This window comes from Vigna umbellata, chromosome 6 (genome assembly GCF_029865625.1).
Source record: "Vigna umbellata cultivar VRB3 chromosome 6, Vumbellata_1.0, whole genome shotgun sequence".
NCBI lineage: Eukaryota > Viridiplantae > Streptophyta > Magnoliopsida > Fabales > Fabaceae > Vigna > Vigna umbellata.
This window is the reverse complement of record NC_142170.1, coordinates 14,983,608-15,001,398: the sequence shown is the minus strand read 5'-3', so window position 1 is coordinate 15,001,398 and position 17,791 is coordinate 14,983,608. Positions and strand designations below refer to the sequence as shown.

Below are 17,791 nucleotides of genomic sequence, written 5' to 3'. Positions count from 1 at the left end.
TGTGTCTCTCCAGAAAAAATATTAACTTAAAAAAATTTGGAATTTATAGATAAAATAGAGAAAAAAAAAATATAATGCATCTTAAAATATTTATTAGATGTTATTACATTCATGGATAAAATAGAATAAATTATAAATATTTTGACATTATTTATATGAATTTTACAAAAAGAATAGAAATAACCACGATGAAAAATGGATAATAACGTAAAATGACCAATATATAACCCAAGAAACTGAGTTCGATAGAGATAGGTATTACATGACAATACAACATACATGCAAATACATTTAACATATTATCTTTATAACATCATTTATACTTTGACAACATTTTTTTGACATCATTTTAACATCATCTACGTGTCATTCTGTGACTGGTCCAAAATTACTCCACAATCAATAATAATAATCATAAACACCAACATGGACCAATCACAGAATGATACGTAGATGATGTTAAAATATTGTCAAAAAAATGTTTTCAAAATATCATTATCCTATCTTTACAAACAACAATGACAATGTAAGTTTGTTCTAGATATCGTTTAATATTGTACTTTTATTCACCCTAAATTAATAGTTACATTTCCAACAACATATCACAAGAGACTGAACAACCTCATTCACAACCCTTTCATCCTCATGTTGAGCTTTCTTCAAATGTTTAACAATTTCAACAATAATCTTTTGGTCTATCTACTATTATTCAATCAGCTAAAATGTTTGAATTCATGAACAATCATCACGTGTCTTCACAATATCCATACCAACAAGTTTTGTACACTTACACAAATTTTCCATTTCAGCCCAAACATACTAAAAAGAAGTTATCTCACAAAGTTTTTTTAAGAATTTGTAGAAGTTTTTTTTAAAATTAATTTGCAGAAATTCACAAATTTGTAAAAACTTTTAACGTTTTCATTAGATTTATATTGCAGAAGTTTTATGTGGAATTTTAACTTTTTTTTATTGATAACTATTATTTTATGAAAGTTTTTATTTTTAATTATTTTATTACAAAGATTACTTCTATTTTCCCATATTTATTTTAGTTCATATTCTATTCAATTTATCAATTCTACTATAAAGATTTTAATCTCTTTTATTTGTATTATTTAATTTGTTAATTTATCATGTTATTTTGCTTGTGTTATTTCTATATATAACAATATATGTCACGATTTGAATTATTTATATTTTTGTCTTAGCAATATTTATTTATAACAAAATTTAAATACTTTAATAAAGATAAAATTGTAACAAAATTTAAATGTTTAATAGATACATGAGACATTACAAACTTCTTTTACAAAACTGTTTAAATATTCATGACTCATTACAAGTTTCTAAGGTATAATTGCTATATGCTACCATACACATCAAAATGACCCGACCTAACCCGACTAGATCCAACCTAAACCGAACTAAATCGAACCAAACTTGACATAACCCAACCCTAGCCAAGTCGAACCGAACAAAACCGAGTCGAGTTGAGCGAAACTAAACCAAACCAAACCAAATCGAACAGAACCGAATCGAGCCAAACCAAACCAAACTAAGGCAAACCGAGCTAAGATGAACGGAGCCAAATCGAACCAATCCAAACTGAGTCAAACCAAACTAAATCGAATCGAACCGAGCTAAATTAAGTCGAACCAAATCTAACCAAATGAATCGAGCTAAATCGAACTAATCCATGCTAAGCTTAACCGAGTCAAACCAAACTGAATCGAATGAGCCGAGACATGTTGAGTCAAATCGAATCATACCGAACCAAACAAACTGAGACGAAATTGAAATAAAACAAAAATACAAAAATTAAATTGAGACTAATGCAATAACACTTGACCCTATGAGTATCACACCACACTATCATTTTCACGTTACCAAATATCAATTTAAGACGTGGCAATTTTTTTTAATTTAAAAAAATTCAATTGAGATTAAAAAAAGTAAAAAATCTATTTAAAAAAAGTCAAAAAATAATATGATTCATTTTGTAAATGCCCACCACCTCTACTCAAAGGATAAAAGAAATTAAGTTTCCATAGAAAACAAAGTTTTTATATATCAATTTATTAATGACTCAAAAAAACATAATTGAATTTACTAAATTAACATTCTCTATTAGAATAGAATTTGATCAGTATTTTAAAATTCATTATGAAGTCAATATAATACAAAATTAATGACTCAATAAATGACCAATAAGAATAGGTCTTAGACTAAATCTAAAACTATATTCAATGGTTTGTGTAACCATTTAATTATTAGGTTACAAATATCTCTATATCCCCACCCTAATCCACCTGTAATGTGTTTCTAAAAAATCATTTATTGAGTGCGCAATTTCAAGTTGCATTGATCTAGTAGGCAAAACTTGTGCGGCGTTAGCTGACAACATAGAAGAAAGTTTGGATTTAGTATTTTAAAGCAGGCAGATCATCACAGAACGGATCGGAAACGCTTAATAACACTCTTACTGTAGAGAATCATCTGCGCTGCGGGTAGTCTGCTGATGTGTCATGTTAAAAGATGGCCTTCCAATATTACACATTGCTACATTGCTGAAGCTCTAACAAAACTAGAAAATATCGAGGTGTCATCTTTCAGAAGAACCTGTGGGTTACCCTGTTCAGCCTGCGCGAACGAAAGGAAAGCTGAAGAAAATAAACATCTGACAAGTGAAAAGTTACAGAAAATAAAGAATACCAGTTTCCCATGGTCAAGAATCAGAATGTTGTCCATATTTAAAACAGTTGAAATCCGGTGAGCAATTGTGAGAACTGTCATTCCTTTGCATTCACCGGATATGGTAGTTTGCAGCAGTGAAGCAGTTTGAATGTCTACATTGGCTGTGCATTCATCCAAACAGAGAACCTAAAAGGGTAAAAGGAACCTCTCAATTACCTAATGATCACATTTGGAAGTGGTGTGTGATATTTTGTTGACATACCAATATCTAGAAGCTTTTGTTCTGTGTAATATCTATTGAATATTCCACATTGGTTACATTTATGTATAAATTGCAATATGTAAGTGGACCGACGACTTCTGCTTTACTTACCCGGAGTGAATCATGTAGTTGATTCTTACAACTAGCAAAACTTAATACGACAGACATAATACCATATTAAAAAATAAATTTTAAGTCTAATTCAATTTAAACCAGATTTTAAGATAAAATTTACATTCACTTATTTTTTATAATTTAGTTGTATTTTAGTCTATGCAAGATATCCAACAATATACAACAGACTATAATAAAGTTGTCTCTTAAGAAGATACTATCATCAATAAAAAAGACAAATTAAGACAAAAAAATCCTTAAATCATCATTCTTACCTTGGAAGATTTCAAAAGTGCACGGGCGAGGCAAAGAAGTTGCCGCTGGCCAACTGAAAATGACATGCCTCCTTCCTTTACAAGAAGGTCCAACCCTCCAGCTGCCTCTACTTCCTCTTTCACATGGCACTTTTCCAATGTATTCCAAATTTTTAAGTCATCATTCATTTTGAAAGGATCTAGGTTATCCCTACAATATTGAGAATACAGAGCATAAGTAGAGATGAAATGTAGGTGCAGTCAGAACAAATGCTAATGCAGTTTATTCTTAAAAAGAATGCAAGAACATTATCATTGAGAAGGAGCTAAATCGGAGTTTGCGTCAGAAGTATTAAGTAAAAAAAATCCAAATAAAGTACCTTAATGATCCTTCGAACAAAAATGGACTCTGAGGAACAATGGCCAAATGTGTACGTAGTTCTCTGACAGAAATATTTTTAATATCCACGCCATCAATTGAGATAGAGCCTGTACATATTGGAGTAAGACGGAAAAGAGCATTTAACACACTGGACTTTCCAGCGCCTGTTCTTCCAATTATTCCAACCTGAATACACGTCGTCTAATTAGTATTAAACATAATGGGTGTTAAACCTAAGAAAACTTCAGTACAAATTCAAAAGTAGTTTACTGACTTGTGTGCCTCCAGCAATTCTAAAACTAAGATTGCAGAGTGCAGCTGGCAAAGATGGTAAATATTTCAAAGTAACACACTGGAATTCGATAAATCCTTGATTTGGCCAATCTTGATTCAAGTATAGGCCTCCAGTTTGTTCTTCTTGAGGAATGTCCATGTACTAGTAAACATTAAACGGATATTAGGCGTCAGCGTATATATTTATAAACATGTTTCAATTAAGGGAAATAAGTCTTATTCATACTTGAAGAGTTCTTTCAATTGAAACCATTTCCTTTTCTGTTTCAGTGAAGCTTGACAAAAAACTCCCCAATAAGGACACAATTGGAGCGGCATATGAGAGGGCCAATCCTACCTGTGAAAGAAAAGTTACATGTTCAATTTTGATATAAATTTGTTGATCAAATCAAAGATTTAATTAAAGGATAGTAAACAAACCAATCCTGGGGTACCAAAGTTGATGGGCAGACTGCCACGAGATCCAACAACAGCCATCACAGCTATGAAAGAGATGATAAATGCACCTAATTGCTGGAAGAAAGTAATTATTAGCAACAACCAATACTCCAGATTTAATACAAATTCAAATTTAAGCTTTGGATGTACTGTATTGTTGCACGTGTAAATCTTATATTGCTGCATTTTCTCATTTTGAAATGTTAATAAATATATTCGACTCAAAAGATATACCTGAAGACGCAAGGAAAGCCACAAACTTGCCACTATCTCTGTGTAGGAAGTCTTCTGATACAAGGTTATATGTTCAGTGAATTTGGTAAAGAAAAAGTCCTGGTAAAAATGATCATTGTATTATAGTTAATTAGTTGCACCATTTCACATTGCTAGTATAAATTTTCCCAGTACATATGACAAGCAACTAATGCATGCAGAAGACCAAAGAAAAATGTATTTAGGTTTAATTCAACCAGCTTACATCGTGGAGTTTACACCACTTATATATTACAATGTAGTCATATCTCTATTCATTATAAAATTTCCAAATGTAAAGGTATCGGTAAAGGCACCATAACCAGTTAAACAAACCAAACAAATAGCAAGCACTTAAGGAAGTTCAGTTGACAGTGCTGGCTATTTCCAAGTAACCTTGAAAATAAATTTGCTTTAAAGAGGTTGTTTAAAAACACTAGTCGATGTCTAGCAATCTTTTCCTCTGACAGTGACAGATCTTGATAGGCGGATAAGTGTGCTGCTTGTTCATCTTTACAATAATATAAAGGTCAAACAATTAGTTTCCAGCCACATCTAAATCTTTACTTAACAGCATACATATTTTTTGGCAAGAAATTTCACATGGTAAACGTGGTTTTTTGGAAACACTGAAAACTACAATAGTCTGCAGCAGTAGGGTCACTCCATAAACAAAAATTTCATATCATCATGAATGGACGTGACAAAAAGTAAAAGGTTTTAAACAAATAGCTATTTTCTCGTCCTCAGATCTTATTGATGTGCATGTTATATCTTAAGTACCCTTGTTCAGTAAAGTTCTTCAACATGATACAATGTTCTATTTATGATCATTACTTTAAAATGACTTATATTTACCTCAGATTTAAACGCTCTAATAGTTGATGATCCATCAAGTGTTTCAGTGAATGATGAGTATATTGGAGAGCGGGAAACACTGTCCAGCCGTCGTAATTCTCTTGATGTTGACCTGTAGAAGAACTGAAGCCACTGCATAGATCAGTTGATTGTTGTCTATTATACCAAGTCAAAGAAGTGATTATGGTTTTAAACGTTTGAAACTCAAGAAATACTGAAATAATTTATTTGTAGTTTTATAAAAGCCTTACTTTGTACTCCATAATTATGAGGGTTTCCAAATTCGTACAGTTTAATAACAAATAATCCTAATAGTTGTAGGAACTTACAGTCTAAAACAAGGAGTGTGGTTAAATATGAAAGTGTCAATAAGAAAAAATAATACCTGAAGTCTGCTGTAGATATACCAAAATGGTAATAGCAAGAGTAAGAAGAAGACCTACAGAAAATCGAAAGATAAAAATAGATCATGGGGAATATTAAGACAAATTTTGGTAGTTCCATAATACATATATGACAATAAGAAAACCATTGTACCTGTACATAACACAAAATTATTGTAATACCCAACAAGCCTACGAAATTCGCTAGGAGAATGTTCAGAATGAATGGAAGGGAATCATCAATGGTATAAAGATCTGAAGATAACCTGCACAAAACATAAGAAATCGTGAAACACAAAATTCATAGTATCACTATCTGCTATTCCCTGAACATCTTATTCTAACCTGTTCAGTATTCTCCCACCAGGGGTCTGATCAAAGAATTGGATAGGTGCATTCATAAGCTTGTTGAGCAATTTATTGTGTACCTTAGTTGCAGCTTGTAATCCCCCAAACGCAAAAGAGAATGCCCTCACCAATGTGAAAAAGGAATTAATAATACAAAAGAGACACAGTATAGCCTGCACCATTAATTATTGTCTCAAACAAATTAGAAAATTACATTCAGTAGTAGCTTACAGTGTAGTAGGTAATCAGGTAATTTTTAACGTACTCCAAATGGTTTTAAAATAGTGAACCAAGAAATTCAAATAATGTTTAACACTGAAATTATCTGAATTACTACAAGCTTCATTTAACCACTACATTCTCCATGAGGTTTATAGGGCGAAAGTGGTAAATTCAATTTCTTTCTTTCTTTTCAATAGATTCAAACTTTATTAACTGAAGTTTCTAATAAAAAATTCCTTTGGATTGCTTTGAACTGTTATAATAAAAAAAAATAATTGAAGTATAAGTATTTTGCTGTGCTTCTTGCACTAGGCATATTTAAATGTCCATGAATGTTTCCTGTGACAAAGTATTTAATTTTCCATGAGTCATGTCCAGAAAGAAAAATGTACTATGGAAACTAGCACTGCTGCTCATCCCCTTACCAGATAGAAAGACACAGAATATCTTGTCTGACTGCTTTCTGTTGTTGTATCAACCCAATATGACAGCCATAAATCATTTCCATTACGAGAAGCTTGCATCAGAATAGCTGATAGGCATATAATGACTGTCATGAACCAGCCAATGAAGATAGCATAATTCCTTCAAAAGGCACTAAATTGTTAATCAAATATTGAAGACCACAAAGTCCTATATACAAAACTGACAATCTCCATACATGTCCGATAACAGAGAAGTATATGTTTGTACTTACTTATACACTCCAATTTCAACTTTTCCCTCTTTCCTCAACTCAACTTCAACTATCTCCTCTGCTCCCTCCAGAGCAGGCACAATACTTGTACCAAGAAGAGACTGCTCCTCGGATTTGGAATAAAGATTTGGGCTGCAAGATTGTCCATGATTCTGTAAAGCTGAATCAATTTCATTCAGCGGAGAGAATTGTGTACATGAATTAATTGGAAAGTCATCTGAATTTCCTATCCACTTTATGTGTCCCTTGTCCATTACAACAATCTTGTCAGCAAAAGATATTGCCTTCACATAAATTTAGATGGATCAATAAGTTAATCCTTATAAGTACACCTTTTTATAGAAATACAAAATATCACTGAAAATATCATGTTCTTCTGAACTTAATCAGAATGCTTGACAAAAAACAATGTAGTTATGACAATAAATGGTAGTTTTGAAGAGAGTAATTAACATAGTAAATAATAGTTTTGAAGAGAGTACACAATAACCTGAATATTATGGGTACAGAGCAATCGGGTTTTTCTCTGCATAAGGGGGCCTAGAATGGCATTGTATAAGATACATTGAGCAACTTGTACATCTACTGCACTCAGGACATCATCAAGCATAACAACAGCTGAGTCATGATACAATGCCCTGTTAATTGAGCAGTATTAGAACAGTTTTTTTATAAAATTAATCAGGGCAAAAATCCCTCAAAATATACTAATAGAATAAAAAGAGAATAGGAAGATAGCACCTTGCCAAAGCAAGACGAGCTCTCTGTCCACCCGATAAGTTAACTCCTTTCTCACCAATATAAGCCATGTCACCTCCAATCATCAATGAGACATCAACATCTAATGCACATGCCTTCAGTGTATCAGTATACCTGTTAAGAGCGTTATTTTGGTTCAAAACATATTTGTAAAGCTCAAGGTCATGTTAAGCAGAAGAAAAAGGTCTAGGTTTCAATAAGATTAAAATTATGGGGTATAAAAAGCTCCTAAAGTTGAAGGCATTATACCTTTCAGGATCATAGCTTTTCCCAAATAATATGTTGTCGCGCACCGTTCCAGATAAAATCCAAGGGACCTGCTGTGTGAAACTTTGAGGAAACAAAGACACAAGACATTTCTCTCAAGGCTAAGCATATCAATTATGATATACAAACCTGTGGTACATAAGCTATGGATTCATTGGAATAAATAGAGCCATGAACAAGCTGCATTTCTCCAAGGATTGAATATAACAGGGATGATTTACCTGAACCAACCTGAATACACACAATTGGCGAAGTAATTATAGATATAACTAAGTCGTTCTTCAGATATTAGAGGTTCATTTATCAATTTCATTTGTAAATATCAAAACGCTGGTGATGTCAACAAATATAGAGGACTGAGTGAATGAAGTCATGACATACAATATATATTTTGAACTAATGATTTCAAGTATCCATTTTTCATAAGTTGTCATGCCAAAATTTGATGGGTGAGCATATGCAACAAAATTATTTTACTTTATTTGCTAAAGACATCTTGATTAAATTCAAACAAGGATCTGACCTCTCCAATAACTGCAACAAAGGAACCCTGGGCCACACTTAGAGTCACACGATTCAACACCATATTTAATGCTTGTTCCTCACTACTTGACCAAGTACAACATGCATCTTGGATAAATACACCCAAACCTTGTACAGAATTAGGCTGTTCACTTAGGAATGATGGTGGACAGGAACTTTTGTTTCCCACTTTAAATTTATCTTCAGGACAAGCGAGAAACCTACTCAACCGTCTGGAAGATATGATGGCCTGCAGTGACATTAATAGAAACTATTCATCCCAATGCATGTACAAATCAAATCTGTTCATAAAAACTATGGAATATGGGAGACTCACATCAATCAATCCATTTATTACCCAAGGGAATGAATTTAGTGGTGAAATAAGGGTGTTGAACAATGCAAGACACGTGAAAACCTACAATAAAGGTTTTTTACTGCATTAGATTTCTTAACATTGACAGGAAATAATTAAGTGCAAAATAAAGAAGAAAAACTAGTCAGTAAGATTAGGTGAAATAAATTTGAGAATACCATTGCAGCATCAAGTTGATGTCCCATCAGTGCATAGAGTCCAAAAGTGAAAAGAGAGAAGAGAGTCGGTGTTGTAGCCCAAAAGAAAACACACCACGCATCCAAGTACTTTCGTGTCTATAAAAGTGGATGAAACATGATGATAAACATTAGAAAAGAAAGAAAGCAGACAATTTTCTTTTGCCATTCTTTAATACTACTTGAGTGGATTTCTGGAAAAAATTTACAGTTTTATCCGGAAATAAATAAAATCAGAACATAAATTCTTACAGCTAAGTGTTTGACTTCCAAAGATCTTGTATCCATCAACCAACTAGAAAAAAGAAGTTCCCATCCGTACATCTTCAAAGTGCGAATATAAGTCAAAAGTTCTCCTGTCTTACGAATCCTGTAAGAAAACCATAAATTTTAATATTGCAAATATGCACCAATAGATTTGAATCATATCAATCCACCATTGCCCCAAAGAAAAAAGTAAAATGAGAAACTTAGGCAAAGAATAATAAGCTGTTAATCTTAAGTGGCAAAAGATGAGAACGGGGAATTCTCAAGATAACCAATAGCTAGAGAAAATGCATCATAATCTTAAGAGTAAAAGTTGCTTCCCAGCCAAGCAACAGTTTACTCTCTAGAAACTCCAATCACTCACTAATAACTAAAAAACTTATACAAACTCCAAAGCAAATGAAATGAATGCACAAATGTTAATATTTATCATAGCAGCTTATGTGCTTCAAATTATATCATTACATGTCCATGAGAGACATGTCACTGTAACTTAAATTGCTTTTTTAACATTGTGTCACAACTTCAAGAGTTAAACAATTTTTAAGCAACATGCAATGCGCTGTGTGTGCCCTCTGTAAACTTTGATGGAAAAATTATATTGACACATGTAATACAATTGGAAAAGCAACACAAATTGTAATAACACAACTTGCAATATTTGAGGAGGGAACTGACCAAATGAATTAAATGAAATATGAAAGTCAACGTTAATCAATTTACTTCTGGTTACCTTTCATCTTTCTCCTTCATCATCTGCTCAGTAGCACTTGCAATCAATTGTGCTATCCATTTATTCACTGAAGAATAAAATTGAGTAATAAACCAAAACATTAATTTTTGAAATAGATTAATGAACTTTAAGGTCAAGTGAACTTTTCTTAAAAATTGTCCAAAATAAAAAGCATTTGACTTCTAGCGTCCCCAGCAGGCTTTTGTTTTGAATTCTTAGGATGAGAAAACTATTTCTTAAAGAAATCCCCAATTGGAGATGATCTACGTAGCATAACCAATTCCTTCACCATAAAATTTGTTTCTTATAAAAGAAACGGTTTATTTAAATTAAAAAACAACATTTTTATACTTTAAGAAACTCGTATTAGAGATGCCCTAACATACATGTTAAATCAAAACAGATAGCATACAAACATCCCTGAAAGTACAACTTAAATTAAATGTTAATGATACAGTATAAAATAAAAACTTCTCTCTAAATTAAGTTATTGATAATATTTAAGAAAAAATTACTGTTTGGATTTAAGAAACAATTTTATTTATAGATACAGTTTTAACTTCTATGCAAATTCATTCCAACTGATATTTGCCTTGATGAACTCAAGCAGGTGAAAAAGGATCAAACGCAGGTTGTAAGATAACAAGTGCGGCTTATTGTCACCAGAAAAAAATTAAGTGATATTTCTACCTGGTATCAATAAAATGGTTATTGCTAATCCAGATACAAATGCAAATTTGACTTGAGTATACAAAAGATAGAGAGCCACTCCAATTTGTAGAGGCAGGCTGAAACAAAAAAAAAAACAAAAACTTAGTCTTTAAGATCTATACAATCTACATAGTTAATAACGGTAATGACTTTAAATCAAATGTAAGCTACAGAAGATGTTTTCCAGTTAGCATAAAATCTATTAAATCTATCTGATGTAAAACCCAATATTATCAGATACAGCTAAACCTCAGCAGGTTCAATGAAACAAAAAAGTAGCTTATACACATATCATATCTTTAACCACTAGAACAAATCATTCAAGGCAACTTTATTGCCTTTATTGAATACCTGTGAATTTCAGTCCTAGTAAGACAAATTAAGGATCTTTTACAATTGATAAGCATGTTGTTGTACAGATATTTAAGGGAAAAGGAAAAAAAAAATTGGTAAAACCTATTGGCATTAAGAAGTTCAAATTAAAAAGGGAATACCTCCACATATCATGGAAACTATTACATAAGTTGACAGTTCGGTCAGCATCCACTGACATAAATGTCTGAATTTCTCCATTTGTAAATTTTGAACGCTCTGCTAAGTTCACTCGAAGACACTTCAAACACATAAAACAATGTCTATATTTTAGTACCAAAGCATAATCATGAGTCGCTGTCAAAAGCCATGCATGCATCAGCAACAACAGTAGGGGAGTATATAAAAAGAGCATGTGCATTTTATTATTACAGAAATCTATAATTTCAGCATTCACAGACAGTTCGGTCAGCAACCACTGACAAAAATATCTGAATCTCTCCATTTCTAAATTTTAAACAGCTATGTTCACACATAGGTACTTCAAACACATGAAACAATGTATGTTTTAGTACCAAAGCATAATCATGAGTCACTATCAAAAGCCATGCATGTATCAGTAACAACAACAGGGGAGTATATAAATAGAGTATGAGCAATTTATTATTATGAAAAAAACTATAACTTCAGCATTCAAAAACAAATAAAATAAAAGAACTGCGTACCTTCTCATAGATTAGAGTCATGATACTAGATCGCAGCTTCAGCTTCAGTTTGGAAAGATGAAAACTATATTGTGTATCTAAAAAGGATCTAGACCAGAAGGACACTTCTTACTAATTGTTACTGGTAAATAAAACCAAAAAACATCAAAGTTATGTTAACCCATACAACAAAATATACGTTGCCCAGAGTCTAAAGGAACGTAAAAATATTGCCTGATACAAATAAAATGAAATAACGACATGTTTAAAGGTTCACTAAGAGAAACCGTTCTCTTTGCCGTTCTGCACATAGATGCTTTAAGGGGGTTAAAATTTCTGATTTTCAAAGGGATGGGATATTGTTTCAATTTTAGAAACATTAACTTATTGTTTCTTTTTTTATGTTTGAAGGTTAACTTTTCCCCTCACAAGTTGCATCTTGCCTACAGTACCCTAGAAACCTTAAGTTGTTTATCTTGAACACATTGATACAATGCCGTTTTCTGTTGAAAAAGAAGATAATGATTTTCTTATTGGGTTCTCAATTCTCAATTTGTGAATTTAATGCTATTTACACAATTGAATAGTCATTTTATCTAATAAAGAATGACTGAATAATGGTGAGGAGTTATTCTATACAGTTTCTTTTCATGCATTTATTTATTTCGGGATTTGAGTTTAAGACTCTCAACCCCACAAAATCATTGTGTAAGGTGAGGATTGCCCAAGCTTTGTACGTTATATTTAAGTCATAACTTTAGTCAGTATGGACTAAACACCACGTTGAGGCTACAAATAAGAAAACATCCAAAGGGACAGACCAAAAGTCTAATGCAGGTTAGGGATGACTTTCTAACAATAACGCACAAGAGAAGAAAAATGGCTCAAATAGAGCGTATACAGTTTGGACAATCATCACCTGAACCTTAAACTTATTATGCAGGTAAAACATATAAGTGAAATATAATATAATGAACTATATAACAAGAGCTAAACTTACTTAATTATAGAGGTGAGCCCCAAGGATAATGCAAGTAAATACCCATCCCAATTCACTGAACCTGGACGAAATAACAAAAATGGAACCAAATTTTTCTTAAGTTTTCTTGTTCCAATTGTTTGATATGCAAATAGAAGGAAATTATTTAAGAAAAAAATTAGGAATGGCATTACCATCACCATAACCATGTTCATGTTAATATATTTGACAGGCAGATTTTTGCAATGTATCAAGGAATGCAAAATAAAAGTATCGTGTCTAAAGGGAATAAAGTAACGAAGAAGTTCGTCAAATAAGAGAATAAATAAAACATTCAGTACAAGTCAAAACTTTAATGATCACAGTGGAGAAACTTAAACTATAACTGGTTGTAACACCTTGTTGAAGAAACTGGATCAGCTTATTGAGAAGCAATGGCCCCACAAAACCAATACAATCATTAATCACCTGGAAGAATTTCATACACTTAGTAGATGCGTAAATAAATTGAGACAAGATAAAATAAAGTAAAATCAGATTAAATTTTGGTTTATTTATGGCCAAAAGAATTGATATTTTAATATTGACATGGATATACTTCATAAAAGACATCCAAATACAAAAACAAGGACATGATAAGGACTCATTATCATATGGAAACATCTTGTGTTCCTTGTAACTAATAAGTATATGTGTCAATTGTCATGGTGTTGATATCACTAAAATTATGTTTAAAACATGTCAAGGTATCAATACCTTGGGCCATGGGATGCTATATACATCAAAAATTCTCTACTTACTTAGAAATTGAAAAGGATCATATTGTTCTAATAAAGATGTCAAGGTACAAGTAAAACATGTTATGTCATGCAAGATATCATACTATCAATATATTTTCTAGTGGCACAACCGAAATTTCTAGGTACATAAACAATCAGTTATCTATCACATTAGTTGGGAAACTACCACTATTTGATTGATAGCCCTTGAACCATTGTTTGTTACAGAAAACAATGCATAGTTCAAAACAAAAAGCATCTTCTGTACACATAAACTTACTGAGTTACTGGACAGGCATTAAATTTCCTTTCATTTCAAGATAAAAAGGCTAGAACTTGCATCTCCACAGAAAAAGTTAGAATCCCATGTTGGAATTGAAAATTTGAAAGTGTTGAAGAAGGTATTACTTGGACGAATTATATTCCAGCAGTCCATCACAGTCATATGGTATAAATATTGCGTATAAAGACTAAAGTGTGACGCACAAGCTTTTGTTTACATCAACTTAGATTTATCCAGTGTGTGGGAGGAAAACACGATTTCATATTGAAAAATACCTTCAATAAACCCAGGCGGAGGTATGGCCATCCATATGCACTACAGAGTGCTCTAAACAAAGATGGAGTAGAGCCATTGTTACTCAGTTGAGCTTGCCAGCAGGACAAAATCACATCATGACAAGAAGAAGGACTCATATCAGTCGGTAGTGGCAATAGGTCATCGGAGTCTAATTGTTTTACCACACCATGATTCATTACTGGAGTTATGAAGTTGAAAGTCATCAAATCCCAAAAGTTTCCATCATTTTCCTGCATAGGAAGAATATTAAAAAAAAAAGTAAAAGTAAAATCATATCAGTCCTGCAAATTGGAAATAAAAATAACTGAATAAAACATGAAAAGAGTATATTTTCTTTAAAAAATAAACCAAACATATAATTATCTCCAAAAGAATAATGAAATTTTCATAATTATCAAAAGCCCCATACTAATAAAAAAAATTGTACATTTCCCCTTTAACTTTTCCACCAACCAACTATTTAAAAAGCACACAAGAACTAAATTGTATTTAAGTTCAAGTTATACTCTACACTTCATCCCATACAAAATGGAGACTAATTATTTTGAGAGTAAGCAAATGAGTCTATGAAGAGAATTATGTTTGATGACTAATCAGACTTACAAGGTCTTGATAACCACCTTCCTCAAGGTCCACACCATTCGAAAGAAGTGGATCCTCCAAAAAACTAAAATTGTGACAGCAAATTCATTCAGAATTAAAATGTGCTCTAGAAACAAAAATGTAATTTTCATATATATATATATATATATACGAAATCACATATACTATAAAATGAATACACTATGCTTGCTACTACAATCAAAATAACTCATTTTAAATTGCATTAAATGCTTCCTATACAGCATATAACCAAGGCTATTTACGAATCTAGCAAGGCAAACAGTTTAAAGGTCAAGTAAATGGTTTAAACTAATGTGTTCAAAAGAGAGAAAGATTATCAATTTTAATAGCTTCTTTTAAAATTTAATCTAATGCTTATCACTAATTTTATCGATAAAAGAAAGTGACCGTGTAAGAAACACATGCCAGTATATACCTGTTTTTGTAAGATGGTCTCTTTATCCTTATCACATTGATGGCTATGCCAAATGAGATATTCATGAGAACAACTAAGCTTTCCGTGATGCAAATTGAAACCTACTATTAAAAGTGCGTCAATCTTTCACATGTAACTTACTGATTCACAACTTATTTGAAAACAAATAAAATTATTAGTAATGAAGGTAAACTTGTCATGCCCAATTAAGAAAAATCTAAGCCAGGATATAATAGCACCTTAAATGATGAAATATTTGTCATCAAATACAAAACTGCCAATATTGCTTTAGGAATCCACCAGAAACATAACACACGATTGAAGACAATGTGGTGACTGCCGCCACGCTTTGTGAAGAAAATAATGTTTATCTGCATATAAATACAAGTGAATAATTACATTACAAACAATCAAATGCCATAAACCCTACATAAAACTGTAGCTGAGATCTAAAAATCAGGAAGCTTACCCAAACCATCAATTCAGAACAGCTATAGAACCATTTATGATATCCAACAATGTGACTACTATGCTCTTTCTTCCACAGAAAAAATATGTCTACAATTGAAAGACATGCTCCAACAGCTGGTATAAAATCCAGGACTATTTTTTCTGGAAAGGTCATCTGTTTATTCAATGTAAACCATCAAATATGAATATCATTTATCTCAGGTACATACTACTGTAGATTACCGAAACTATATGTGGAGATAATGATAGCTTTTCTAGGTGAACCAGAAGATTTTAATTCCACAAAGTTTGACAATATTGGACAATCACTTGCTGTAGAGAACACCTTACAGAGAAACACTACAAGATAAGAAGGTTCGCAAGTAAGTGTTGTGCAAACAGAATACAGATACTAGTTTATAGATTTTTTACATCATACCAGAATTTCCTTCAGGATGAAGATAATAGGGTCTATTGGGGTTTTGTGTCACGTCCACGCTACTGTTGGTAGCAGTGGCCATATTTATATGCAAGAAAGAATAAGGTCAAGAACAAACAAGAAAAAGACGGAAGAAGATCAAGAACAAACAAGAAGACGGAGGGTAAAATCAGTGGCAGCAGAGTGTGAATTAACTCCGGATCTGATACCGTAATGGAAATCTTGATTCAAATAAAAAGAGGATAAAACTTGTATTCAGAATGTGTAAGCATGAGATGAAAACACCTCAAAAGGAACCGCATGTATATCAACACATGTCCATAAAAGCCAAGAGGAGTTTAGGATTAAGAAACTGTTTTCTTATTTTTCTCTTGATGTGAATGAAGATGAGCCTATATATAGGCTTTTACAGAATAAACGAAAAATAACAGAAAGGAAAACGGAAAATGGGTTTCTTAACATCCCTTAACAAAAACTTCTAAGATCAGTGAGTACCTGGCCATCTGACCTTCGATCAATCTTCTGACTAAATCCAAGCACAACGACCATAACAACAGTCACTATGTTAACTCCAAAACCTAAAACAGTACGAAATATTAAGGAAAATCAATTCATATGTATTTGTGTGTATAGTGAGTGAGCTGAAACTAAAATCTGAAAAAGAATGAGGATATATGTCTTCAAAGCATTCAGAGAACCTCTCTCCATCCCAAATCTGTAAACCAGGAAAAAAGGTACAAGTCAGGATGAGATTCCAATGAATTTTCATGATCTTTAATGTACAGACATTAAGGCACACTATGATATTCCTTTAATTTTTAGTCATTTCTCAATATCTCAGAAAGAATGTTAATCACTAAGATGCAGTATCACAGTGTAGTTAATTTTGAAGTCAAAAGATATCAAAAAAGAACTGAAGAAAGCTGAAGCAAAAAGAAACTGATATTATTACTTCTGTTTTCAAAAGAAAGAAAAACCAAGAAACTATACTGCTAACTGTCAAAACAGAGAAATAAACGCCCCTAAGCTGATAAAAGAAGAAATATTCATATGATTGTAATCTCAAAACTCCAAAAATGTTTCATACCCATCAAGCAAGCCCCATAGCAAGAATTTAGTAGCAAACAAGATAAATGGCGACTAAGATCTTCATGCAATAAAGAATTACAGTTTCTTTGGACGGAGTCGAAAATGAACACAGGTAGAAAAATACAATAGTAAAACGATAGAATTTAAAGAAAAAATGTCAAGAAAAATGGTGGTAGATAAAAACACAAAAATGTATGACAGCGGGTGACAAATGTTGGTTGCTTGTAGAAAATAAAGAAAAGAACATTGGAAAGAGGAAGAGATGCTTACAAATGGAGAATTAGGGCAAATTAGATGCAGGAAATCGTCCATGGAATAGACGAAGAGGAGAGACAGAAGGACTGAGTGACGCATATGGCGGTCTATGTCGTGGTTGCTTTATATTGTGTTCATGCATAAAAAAAGGCG

At 32.3% G+C, this 17,791-nt stretch overlaps 1 protein-coding gene across 8 annotated transcripts; it reads right to left on the bottom strand.

Annotated features, from left to right (window-relative positions):
- Positions 1 to 2,178: 2,178 nt before the first annotated feature.
- Positions 2,179 to 17,752, bottom strand: ABCC13 (multidrug resistance-associated protein 11). Of its 8 annotated transcripts, none has more exons than XM_088092756.1 (37): positions 17,654 to 17,752; positions 16,969 to 17,009; positions 16,790 to 16,880; positions 15,875 to 16,030; positions 15,645 to 15,776; positions 15,406 to 15,506; positions 14,970 to 15,033; positions 14,345 to 14,596; positions 13,406 to 13,475; positions 13,029 to 13,089; positions 12,050 to 12,137; positions 11,507 to 11,625; positions 10,992 to 11,089; positions 10,302 to 10,368; positions 9,554 to 9,671; positions 9,284 to 9,400; positions 9,087 to 9,167; positions 8,751 to 8,999; positions 8,357 to 8,458; positions 8,210 to 8,277; positions 7,943 to 8,074; positions 7,692 to 7,839; positions 7,202 to 7,485; positions 6,930 to 7,089; positions 6,280 to 6,455; positions 6,089 to 6,200; positions 5,937 to 5,990; positions 5,552 to 5,674; positions 4,676 to 4,774; positions 4,424 to 4,516; positions 4,230 to 4,340; positions 3,984 to 4,145; positions 3,708 to 3,895; positions 3,349 to 3,538; positions 2,716 to 2,883; positions 2,487 to 2,643; positions 2,179 to 2,397 (listed from the first exon to the last, which is right to left on the bottom strand). In XM_088092756.1, the coding sequence occupies exons 1-36, from the start codon at positions 17,735 to 17,737 to the stop codon at positions 2,563 to 2,565; spliced, it is 4,440 nt and encodes a 1,479-aa protein (XP_087948882.1). In that variant the 5' UTR covers positions 17,738 to 17,752; the 3' UTR covers positions 2,179 to 2,397; positions 2,487 to 2,562. The 8 variants fall into 8 exon arrangements, with proteins under 8 accessions (XP_087948882.1, XP_087948884.1, XP_087948886.1 ...); XM_088092758.1 differs by having other exon boundaries at positions 2,487 to 2,663; positions 17,654 to 17,737; XM_088092760.1 differs by having other exon boundaries at positions 4,676 to 4,729; positions 17,654 to 17,737.
- Positions 17,753 to 17,791: the final 39 nt, after the last annotated feature.

Bases quoted from the DNA above. Each gene is read 5' to 3' on its own strand.
- ABCC13 (XM_047309344.2), bottom strand. From the start codon at position 17,737: ATGCGTCACTCAGTCCTTCTGTCTCTCCTCTTCGTCTATTCCATGGAC. The intron at 15,034-15,405 runs GTATATACTGGC...TCACAATTTTAG, and splicing joins AGACCATCTTACAAAAACAG to TTTTTTGGAGGATCCACTTC. The intron at 9,168-9,283 runs GTATTCTCAAAT...CCTTTATTGTAG, and splicing joins ATCAACTTGATGCTGCAATG to GTTTTCACGTGTCTTGCATT.